This window comes from Passer montanus, unplaced genomic scaffold (assembly GCF_014805655.1).
Source record: "Passer montanus isolate IOZ18808 unplaced genomic scaffold, ASM1480565v1 scaffold4, whole genome shotgun sequence".
Taxonomy (NCBI): domain Eukaryota; kingdom Metazoa; phylum Chordata; class Aves; order Passeriformes; family Passeridae; genus Passer; species Passer montanus.
In genome coordinates, this window is record NW_024368818.1 from 5,327,344 (window position 1) to 5,338,694 (window position 11,351).

The window sequence follows — 11,351 nt, forward strand, 5'->3', positions numbered from 1 at the left end:
GGTTGGACTTAATGATCTCAGTCTTTTCCAGCCTCGTTGATTCTGTGATTTTATCAGTGTCAGCTTGCTTACTGCCAGATAAGCAGTGCTCATTTACTGTTGTGATGCAGTTTCTGACGTCCTGATTGAGAACGGCTTATCCTTATCCTCTCTTGATTATGTGGTAGTTAATAGCACTAAAAAGTCTGCTAGATATGTATGTCTGGCTAAGTGACCGACTTCTCTTTTTTGTGCACGTATGATTTCATACTCTCTAGGGCCTCAACAATAATTGTTTAGAGATTCCTACTGGAGCTGATGGAACCTGGGTCTTCCTGTAATTTAGCCAAGGTCTACTTGGCTGCCATTTTACCCATCATTACCAGTTAGCTGGTTGTCAGGTTCTCTAACCATGTGTTTTAAGAGCTTCACAGATCCTCTGTGAAGGTCTGTCAGGCCAAACTCTCAGGTTTTTATATAGTCTTGAAAAACCCCAGAAGTGGAGACTGCACAACCTCTGTGGGCAAACTGTGCCAGTGCTTGAGTGTCCAGTCAGAACTCCTCATATCAAGTTGTACCTGTCATCCCTTGTCTTTCTGCTGCTCCACAAACATAAAGGGCCTGGCTCTGTGTGCTCGCTGACTTCCCCACAGGCTCTGCTGCAGCACTGCAAGCTGCTGTAGGATCCCCCACAGCCATCTCTCCTGCAGGCTGAACAAACCCAGATCCCCCAGCCTTTCCTCACAGGACAAGTGCTCTAGCCACCCCCATTTTGGTGGCTTCTGCTGAAGTTGCTCTGTTTTGTCAGTGGTTTTTTGTACTGGGGAGTCCCAAAGTGAATGTGGTATTCTGGATGCAGTCTAATGAGTGCTGAGTAAAGGGTGTTAATCTCTTCCTTCAGTCCACAGTTAATTAACTTCAATCTGTTAACACAGCCTAGGCTGCTGGCCCTCTTTTCTGCCAGGTCACACTGTTGGTTCCTGTGCAGCTTGCTGCCTGCCACTACCAGGAGTTCTTGGAGTTCACAATCCTGTGTTGTTGCAAGGAGCTCTTCCTTCTGAGATGCAGGATCTTGCATATGTCCTTTTTAAAGTTTTATATTGGCTCATTCCTCCAACCTTTCTAAGAGCAGTCCTGCACTTCAATGTATCAGCTGGTCCATACCCCTCTAGCTCCCACTCCTACCCAATTTGATGCTATTCGCAAACCCTATGAGGATGTTTTGTTAAGCAGTATGGGTCCCAGGACAAGTTCCTGCAATGCTTCATTTTTGCTGGCTCGCAGGTGGAGTGCAATCCATTAACCACTACCTCTAAACCTACATGTCCAACCCATTTTTTGTCCATCTAGTTGTCCAGACACAAACCCTAATGTCCTAGCTTTGATACAAGAATATCATGAAAGATGCTTCAAATGGCTTTCTAAAGTTGAGGTAAATGATATCCACTACTTTCCTATTTTTCACAAACAGTTTGTTAACCACAGAAGGCAATGAGGTCAGTTAGACATGATTTACACCATTGGAGACTACATGCTGATGGTCACAATCGCATTCCCATTCTTGTGTCCAGGAATTTCTTTCAAGAGGACTTGCTCTTTGATTTTCTTAGGGACAGAAGAGAGATTGATTGGCATGTGATTTTCTTTGTACCTTTTTTGAAGATGGGTGCAATGTTTGCCTTCAGTCATCTGCAGATCTCATGATGACATTGGTGCATTGACTGACTTAATGTTTAAAGTATGGTAGAAAGCAGACTTGCAAGGGCATGCTAGTAACAATAAGGGCTATTACTAACTGTAGAAGTCCATCTTGTTGCCCTTGATATCTTTGCAAGTTTCAGCTGGAGCTGATCTTTGGCTTTCCTGACACCATTCCTACATGCCCAGGTGGTGTTTTTCAGCTTCTTCTTTACAGCCTATCCCTGCTTCCACCTGCTGTATGACACCTTTTTGCACTGGAGTTCATCCAAGCAAATCTCTTGATACATGTACTTGTCTTCCTGAATATCAGGATGAACTGTTCCTGCTCTTGGAGCAGTGCTTTACTGGTCTGTCCACAGGCTCTCACTCAGCCAGTCATCCTTCCCATGGAATAGCTCCAGAGATCTGAGCTGCCCCATTACAGACATAGCACACCTCTCCTTGTCTTTCTTGCAGTGTGTATCTCTCCAGTTGTGTGAGCCATCCCCACACACTTCAGTTGCCCCTGATATAAGGTTTTTCTCACTAGATGGGCCAGGGTTTTGGCAAAGATGCCTTTTCTCCACTGTGTCAGGTGAACCCTGTCTCCCCCTAGAAGTCCTCAACCATCAGAGGGGGTTAAAAAAGCCAAATGCCTGTCTCTAACCCCAGTTAGGGGTTGCAAGATGCTGATCTGCAAGATCCATCTGTTCCTCCTTTAGCTTTTTTCCTTCACTGGAGGCCACCTGTGTCTCCATGCCTTTGACGCTTTCCCCCTGAGCAGTGTTGTCCTTGATACACTCCAGGTTAATAAGTGGAAGTAATGACAGGAATGCTTCAAGATCCGACACACACTGACCGGGAGGAGAGGTGAGAGCATGGTCCCTGGTCAGGGAAGCTTTCTGGTCACAAGTAACAAAGCACAGGTATATTCATGATCGTGCACTACACCCTCACACGGCATTTTCTGCTGGTGTGTGACATTCATTGGTTTTGCAATGCAGCTGTGTCCTAAATAATTTTTTCGTGAACCTTAATGGAAATGGGATGGATAGAATCCATTTTCCCTAGCTGACAATTAGGAGTCTTAATCATAAGAGCAGAGCATTTTTGGGGTCTCTGATTTAAGACAGTGCTTTAGCACAGGCAGCCTTACTGACTTTAACTAGGAATTTCTGTTGTAATGTAACTTTTCACTCTTATTTTCAGGTGTTTCAAGTTATTGTGAAAGATACGCTGAAGGAATGAAACTTGTTCTGAACACCTTTGGGCCAGTTCCAGAATTTTCAGGTGAAACTGTGCAGAAAGTCAATCAGGTAAATATGGAGCTGATAAAAACAGTGACATTCAGAACAAAGAACGTTAGTTTTTATTTTTACATATGTGCTATTTCAGTTTACTGCTGGAGGTATCTATAGTCTGTATTTATTGTGTGAATGTGCACTTTAGGGGAAGAGATCAGTACAGCATGCACGTGAGTCCCTTTTGAAAGCACTTGGACAATACATCATGGAAGAGTGACCTAGCAGTCACATTATTACCAGAAGCATTATTACTAGACAGAGGAGTCAGCTGCTAACAGCTGTGGGTTATTGACATTTTAATCCTCCATGCTATTCCTTACACTTCCCTCCTCTTATCATATTATTCTCAGCTTCCTTTCCTACATGAATATTCATCCTGTGTCTTCCTCCAACTCCATCTTCCTGCATAAACCTGTAGCTTTTCTTCTTCTGGGTGTTCTTTTTATACTTCACAAACCAGAGTTCCAGTTTGTCATGGAACAAATGTTTAAGAGAAGCATGTGAGCAGTCTGGTAAGGTTACTTGTATGTTTGAAGGTAAAATGTGTTTAAGTGCTGTTCTGGATTGGGATCTAGTTGATGTATTAACATTTCTAAGCCCACAATTTGTTTATAGTCACTACATAGTTATTTTGAATGACCACAGGAATCAACGGAAGTATTGTCATTTCCTAATTCTGCCTTTTCAAAAGGTGCCTTTTTTAATGATTGACTAAAGAATATATATATGGGTTGAATAATTTCTGATCAGCTGTCAGAGATTAATTCCAAAGATGGAGGCAGCCTGTATGGAAGATAGCATTTTGTGTTCCTATTTATGTTAATGCATTTTGAGGAAAGACATTCTTTTATGCTTAAATAACATAGACTGCTTATAATAACAACCAGTAATAATTTTGGCATCATTCACAATCAGAAGCTTTTGAATGGTATGAAACAGTTTGGCTTTCTTTACAGAAGGCTGGATTCCACTTCAATGTCTGCTTCTGTGTCTTTATTATCCTCAGTCTTCAGTGCCAAAGATGAGCTTGCAGGGATCCTCTGTTAGATCTTACTTAAATCCTCTGCATTTCTTACCTTACTGCTCTGTCCCTCCCTCTGATTTTTTTCTGGAGTGACTGCAGCTTGCCAGTCATTGGTAGCAGGTCCACGTTTTACCCAGTTTCTCAACACTTGCCTTTTAAGCCTAAGACCTCAGGTCCTATTTTAGCAAAGATGACCTTGTGGTCTCTATCTGCACTCTCAAAACATTTTTTTTTTCCTTGTCACTTCTAAGACAACTTTGACTGTGCACTCAGAAATACTTTTTTCCCCTGTTTTCCCCTGTCATTTTTATAATAACTGGTATTCTTAAGACAAAATGTTTTTATAAACATGTTATCCCTCACTTCATTTATGGGGAACCGCATACAGGAATCTGGTTCAGAACACATTTTCAGCAACCATAAATGGCCAGGTTGTCTCCTTTCTACTTAATAAAAGATTATAATCAAAGAGACTAGACAGTGACTGTGTGAAGCAAAATGAGGGAAGAGGCTGATGCTTTGTTGTTTCTGTAGTCATCTACATTGCCACATTCAGGATAACTTTATCCAAGTGGGAACATTTTTATTCCCATACAGGTTGGTTCCTTTCCAGTCACTCATGGAAAGAATTAATGACCTATTTCTTGTGATAGCCTGAATTTGTGGATGGTGACTTGGTCTGACACAGGGAAAGCAGGAGAAAAATGCTGGTGAAAAACCTTTCACTCAGAATGGGAAATTTAGTTATCTTAAATTTTCTCTTCCAGGCACTGTCTGAAAAAATTCCAGTTGTTCCAAAAGTCCTGGATGCCAGAAGAAAATGGAGAGATGAATGTCTTACCAGTCTTGCCAAACTGAAAAGACAGATGAAATCTGACTGAGATGTACCTTGTCTAACAGGAAAGACCAAATGAAGAGCAGATCTTCATGAAAAGCAGAGATTTTTAGTCATGCAGAAGAGGAGGCTGAATGGGCAACAAATTATATGTGCACATGGAGACCAACGAAACATTTGGTCCAAATTTGCCAAATTCATGAATGACTAGAAACAGTTATTATAAAGTTCAGTTAAAATTTATCAAATTGCTATATAAATGCATTAGATGTGTAAACGTTAAGTAGTTTTAGCAACATTAATATTGTGCAATGCAGGAACACAATCATGTTTTAAATAATGCATTTTTCAACTTGCTTAGGAATTCAGCACTTGAACAATATTTGCTAATGCAGGGATCTGAAACAGGCAAACATCAGCTGTTTGTCACTAGAGAAAATAAACCCTCCCCCGCCAATCACTGTGACAGTGAGGTTAATTTGTAAAGCAGTGACTGCAGATAGGAGAAGGCTGTATTGAGCAAAGTGGATTCACTGGATTGTGAGCTGAGACCTCAGCAGCAGTTAAGGGTCACTTCAGTTCGTGTGTATTACTGTTTCACAATGTAGGGGAAAGAGCTGCTCCTCCTTTCCCCGCCCCCCGCCCTTGGCACTTCTGTACCTGTATGGTGATCTAAATGTGCATAAATACAGCAGAATTCCCCCTTGATCCCCTCCCCCTGGTTCTGTAAGACTTACCAGAGACCTACTTGGTCTTCAAGACCATGCACTTGAGAGCCCACTGATCTTTGATGCTGGCTCTTGGCATTGCTGCATGAGTCTGTGCCCGATTTTGTGACTTGTCTGCAAGAAATAAGAGATCTGGATTTAGTAGCTGGTTTGGGAGACAGTGTGGTGTAGTGCATCTGTCTGGGCTTTCTCCATGACCTTCCAAATGATCTCGGGAAACCAGTTCACCTCTCTGTTGCCACATCTGTTTTATACATTGGTTTGAAGCAAGATCTGCTTCTTTAGGACTCAGCTGTAGTGAATGTAACAGCTGTAGCTGAAGGAACCCAGATATCTGAGCTGGAACTAGATGATCTTTAAGATCCCTTCCAACCCAAGACATCTGATGATTCTATGATCTGCTTGTCTGGTCCCCTACAGAGGGAAAGATCCAGTGGCTTAGACGTAGCATTTATGCTTTACTGCTGCCCTTCCCTCAGGAGATACATCTCCACATAGAAAAACACAGGGTACACCTGGAAGTAGGATCAGCCTGAGGTGCTGCAGTGACATGTTTTGGTCCCCTGCAAAGTGCTATTATGAACATCTGTACTCCGTAATATAGTTGGACTTTGATCTTAGCTGGAACCTTGGGGCATTACTGTTAATGCAGATAGTAGGAATAGCTTGAAACAGTGCATTGCACCCACCCTGCTTGAGTTATGCAGTTCTGAATTTGTGCTAGCTCGTCATGTAACTTCACAGTACAGATGCAGAAGTTTTAAGCTGTCATTCTGCTAATTCTGATTTGTTTTTTATAGAGGATGCAGTACACAAACAATATCTTGTTTATTAAAGCTGTAACTTTACTAGTTACCATTTTGAGCTTAGCAGAAATGTCTGCATGAACATACCAAACCTACTTACTGTGCTTAGGACACAGTAAAAGAGATGTAAGACAATTTGTATTGCACGACACAAGTGGTAGCCAAGAACACATCTCTGGATGTAAAACATAGAATAGGAGGCATAGTGCAGAGGCTGTCCTGTGCTTTTTTATAATCAGCGAACAGGAAATTTGTAAGCTCAAATTGTTACTTTATCTCAATAGAGACTTAAAATGTTCATGTTTCTTTTGTTTTTTATTGACTGGCTCAACCTGCATTTAGATATCTGAGAAGTCAGTCCTCACTCCTGAGGCCTTACTAGGCAATAGTAAATTAACTATGAGGTTGATTTCCTCATTTTGTGTATGGTTTTGCATTTCAGATGAGGCTGAAGAAGATTCTGATTATTCTCAAGATTTGACCTGTTTTTCTTGTGGGCATATGACAATGTCATAACTAATTAGCTTGCAGTGCTTCTTTTTACTCTGAGATTTTTTTAAAACCTGATCATGCCATGAAATATTTGCTGCTGTCTTTATTATTTGCTTATTAATAAAATATTTTAATTAGGAAGTTATTGACTTGTGTGCTACATTGTGATTGATGCTTGAGAGACAGAGCACTTCTGTAGAGTGAGCAGCTGCTCCACAGGGTTACAGCAGATCTCACCTTGGAGCATCACCTCCCACACAGGTTTACAGCTCTAAGTTGAGGAAGGGGAAGGTGCTTGACAAAAGGTGCATTTTAACTGACATTTGCATGGGAGTTCCAGCCTCCAGGAGGTATTTTTGCACCATGAGGATTAGTCAGGTAGAGGCACAGGGTATCCACAGAAGTGGTACAGTCTTCCAACCTGAAGGTTTTCAAGTCCTGGATGAAGCCCTGAACAGCCTGGTCTGACCTCAAAGCTAACTTTCTGTGAGCAGAAGGTTACAGCAGTGCCCTCCTAAGCTTTCTCCTGATTTGCATTTCCTGATTTCAAGTTTTATTTGATTCTGGATAATTTTGCATCAGAAATGTTGCTCCAGTCAAATAATTATTTTGTTTGATTGTCAACAGAATGAGCAATAGTTAAATGATCAAGTAAATATTTTATGATAAACTATGAGATATTTTGAAATAATTTATCTTGTGGTTTCTTTTTTACACAACTGCATATTTTAAATTCCTGTATTTTTATTCAGGTTACACCTATAGAATTTTCTAAGGCATCTTTGTTGCACAGTGTTTTTCTCTGTTTCAGCAATTTGATATTTATTGTTTTCCTTATTGCATGTATTTTACTGTAAGTTACTGCTGCACATTGGAAGCAGTGTCCAATATGTTCATACCAAACCCTTTGATTTAATGCCTTTAAAAAGAAACCATCTATGATGTGTGAGATAGGAAGAAAGGACAGATGCAGAGAAATACTCAATTGCTTCACTGAGGGACATGTCCAATACCTCTGTTTTCCAAATCTCTGAGTGTAATGGTGTAGCTTGCAGCTTGCAAAACAGCTATATTAATTTACTTTCCCCATTCTGTAGTTGTATCCGTATTCTGTTAAGTCATGATAAGTTTGAAAGTTAAAATATGAGCATTTTTCTGATTGCACTATTATCTAATTGGAATGGTATTAAACTGTGTTATCTTTTGTATACCATCTTTTAGGCAAAGAGTGAACTGTGCTTCATTAGGGAAGCAGGAGAAGTGCTTGTGCTTGTAGAAAAACAGAAAAAAATCATTTTGAGACAAAGTGATGTCATTGTCAGTCTCAATTTCTCGAAAGAGGAGATCTGCTGCCAGTGCCTGTATAGTTCCATGTCAGGATTGCATTGCCATAGTATGGAGTTACAAAAAGGGATTTGAGAATCTGTAACTGTGGTGCCATTACAGGGATGGAGATGTGGCGGACAGGAGCTCTCCATGAGAAGAAGAGCCCAGCAGATGAGAACCCTACAATTACTTGAGCATCAGGAGGAAAACCAAATAAATGGTTTTCTGCTTTCAGCAGCCTACCAGGCCCAAAGGGAGTGTTTCACAAATTAAGTTGTATCTAGTTAGAGCAAACAAGCGTAAATGAATATGTTTGTTCTAGCTGCCTGCTCATCTGCTCTGTTCCCTCAACCTTCATTGTGTGTGTGTGCATGCACATGTGGGTGCTATTGCAGAGTGGAAAGACAAAAACTGATCCCAGGGAAAAACTCACATTCACTTTGGTAAGGATTTGTATGTACCAAGCCAACAGCCAAAGATTTCTTTCTGTTCTTTTTTGTGATTTCAGAAAGATAAAGGAGTGCCTTCCTTCAGCACGTTATTCAGAGCTAAGCAGGGGTACAGCTTAGAGCACATCACTTAGAGGAGGTTACCTATGGACTAATATCTGTTATAGTTCATTTTTTGGGTAGAATCCTCTTCTCTAGAAAGGCTACACAAACCCTTTGGCTCTATTATAAATGGGAGATCATAAGAAACTAGCAGTGTTCTGGTTTTCTATGGAGCAGTACAACTCATTTCCTTAATATATTCAAAGAAATGCTCCATGGGATTTTAAGGACAGCTTGCTCTTCAGCAGACATTTAAACAGAGAGATGCTTGGAATAAAAGAGCACTCAGTGTGCATGAGATTTCTTCTTTAATGTGGCTGTGAAATGGAGATTTTAACATGTGTCCTGGTACACTCCTTCCAGCTACTTGCATTTCACACCTGTTTTCACAAGAAGCAGAGATGTGTAAGATGAAGAATCATTCAGAAACCTGTTTCCTTTTATCTATGGATAGAATATAGTCTAACGTGGAAAAGTTAACTTAAGATTCCATAGTTTCATGTGGATACAGGAAAGCTGTATGCTGAACTTACTTCTTAGAAGATTCTATACAATAAGAGCTGTAAATTTGCCCTAAATTGAATGTTTGATCTGCTTAGGTTAAGCCTAGATGATGGCATTGTTGTAGTTTTAACAGACTGCTCAAGGCCTCCACAAAGGTCCAACACTTCTGTGTCATCACAATGGAGATGTTTTCCAATAGAAAACATTAAAAAGGCTCTGTAATTTAAAGCACTATGAAAACCCTTCTTTCCATTTGCAATGTGTTTAAACTTTAACATCAGGTCTTTCACTAATTTTTCCAATACCATAATGGTACTTACTTTCCACATCAAGCCACAGTTGCTTGTTCTTGGTCTGCTTAAACAGATAATGCTCCTAAGGAATACAATGGAGGCATTTTTTGGCAGTCCAAGGAGAAAATTATGAGGCTGGAAAATCCTCACTGTGATATTATTGAAAAAATGAGGTTGTTGTTTATGAGTCTACTGCAAGCTGTGTTGATGTGGAGCTTGTTGTTTGGTTTTTTTTATAAACCCTACTTAATGGAGTGAAACCTGCATACTAAATACTTAGTAGTAATATAGAAAGTATTTCTGTGCAGTTAAAAACATATTTCTGGAATTTCCAGGCACAAAGGCAGCAGTCATAGAAGTGTATGGTTTTCCACATTCCAGAACACCTTGCAACCACAAAACCAGATTTTCTGATATTACTCAGCAATGCCATTTCAAAGCCATGCAGTAATGGAAACATGTAATTGTGTCATTTGGCTACTGGAGACAGCAAATTGCATAGCCAGGTGATTTCATGAAATGAGCATGCCATGTTATACTGAATTTTGTTGTCCATGTTATACTGAATTTTATGGAGGAGCATGAAGTCACATTTTGTACTTCTACAAACCAGAAATGTTTCCATTTGCTTTTGATTTTCCTTCTATAGAAAGAAAAGTTAACAACAAACATCATCTCCCCTCTATCAGTATCTGTATCACTGCACAGTAAAGGGTGATTGCAGAAGTCTGAATATAGCTTCAGTTGCTATCTCATACTACTCCAGTGTGTTGTTTACAAAACAAAAACTATTAAAAATAAGGATATGACTGCAGAGAAAACAAGAATATAAATTCTTAGAATTTTTCTTAGATATTATTTATATTATGACAAATAAAATCAGATTTAATCTGATCTTAGTGTCCTAATAATTTAATATATAGGAAAACCAGTGGGTAGGGATTAATGCAAACATATTTAATCATCAGTAAAAAGGAGGTAGGTGCATGTTTGTTGCACTATGTAAACAGTGCTTACTGCATCTGAATATAGCTTTTGGTTTCAAGTCTCTTCTTAAAGAAGAACAGTCCAGACTCCTGGACTGCTGCCATAAAACGTGCTGTAACAACTGTCCAGCCAGTGGCCCTGACTGTAGCCTTGGGTAGGTACTGCCATGTCCACCCTCTTGGCAGTCCTGTCCCCAGGCCTGTGAGGAGCAAAACAAAGTGTAACTTCCAGCTGCCACCTCTCCTTTGAGCTGCAGGTGAGTTTCTTGTCTGTTGCCAAAGGGACTTTGCTCTGGCACTGGCTGTGAGTGCAAAGCTTTGCTTTGCCATGCTGGTGCAGGTCAGTAAACAGGCCATGTGGGAAGCCTTGCCCACAGGCCTGGGGTTTGCTCTGTTTCTTAGGCCAGGTCAGTCTGTGCTGGCCTCCAGCATGGCTTGCTGCCCTGTTTCTGTAGCAAAGGGCTTTTGGCTGTACTGCCTGTATAGGCCAATCTGCCCAGCTCCTGGGAAGCCAGCCACAGCCTGTTGCAGAGCTGGCAATGGTTGTTAACAGCTCATCCTCATTTACGCATTTTCCAGGCTAAGAAACTTGGACTATTCACCTATAAAATCAAATTTTTCCTTCAAAGATGATTTACCTGTGGTAGCTGATATCCATCTGCCCTGGTGCTGTGCTGGTCCAAGCTCTTTTCTGTGATCCCTGCTGCAGCTTTTCTGATTTTTGCTGATGTGGGTTACTGCCAGCTGCCATCTACCTGATGGTATGACTTGGGTCTGAGGAAAGCTGGACAACTTTGCATGATGTAAATATTCATCTCTCACCAGCATGGGAGCTCTTTTTCC

General features: G+C 40.7%; 1 protein-coding gene across 2 annotated transcripts in view; it reads left to right on the forward strand.

The window, feature by feature from the left end:
* CRYL1 (crystallin lambda 1) overlaps nt 1–6,993 on the forward strand; it is a 52,679-nt gene extending 45,686 nt beyond the window's left edge. Inside the window, exons 7-8 of one of the 2 annotated variants that reach the window (XM_039718543.1) lie at nt 2,869–2,975; nt 4,755–5,446. In XM_039718543.1, coding sequence (XP_039574477.1) covers nt 2,869–2,975; nt 4,755–4,868 — 221 coding nt within the window. In that variant the 3' untranslated portion in view covers nt 4,869–5,446. Of the gene's footprint in view, nt 1–2,868; nt 2,976–4,754 lie in introns of both variants that reach the window. The other variant, XM_039718542.1, reaches the window with a different exon arrangement.
* The last annotated feature ends 4,358 nt before the right edge of the window (nt 6,994–11,351 follow it).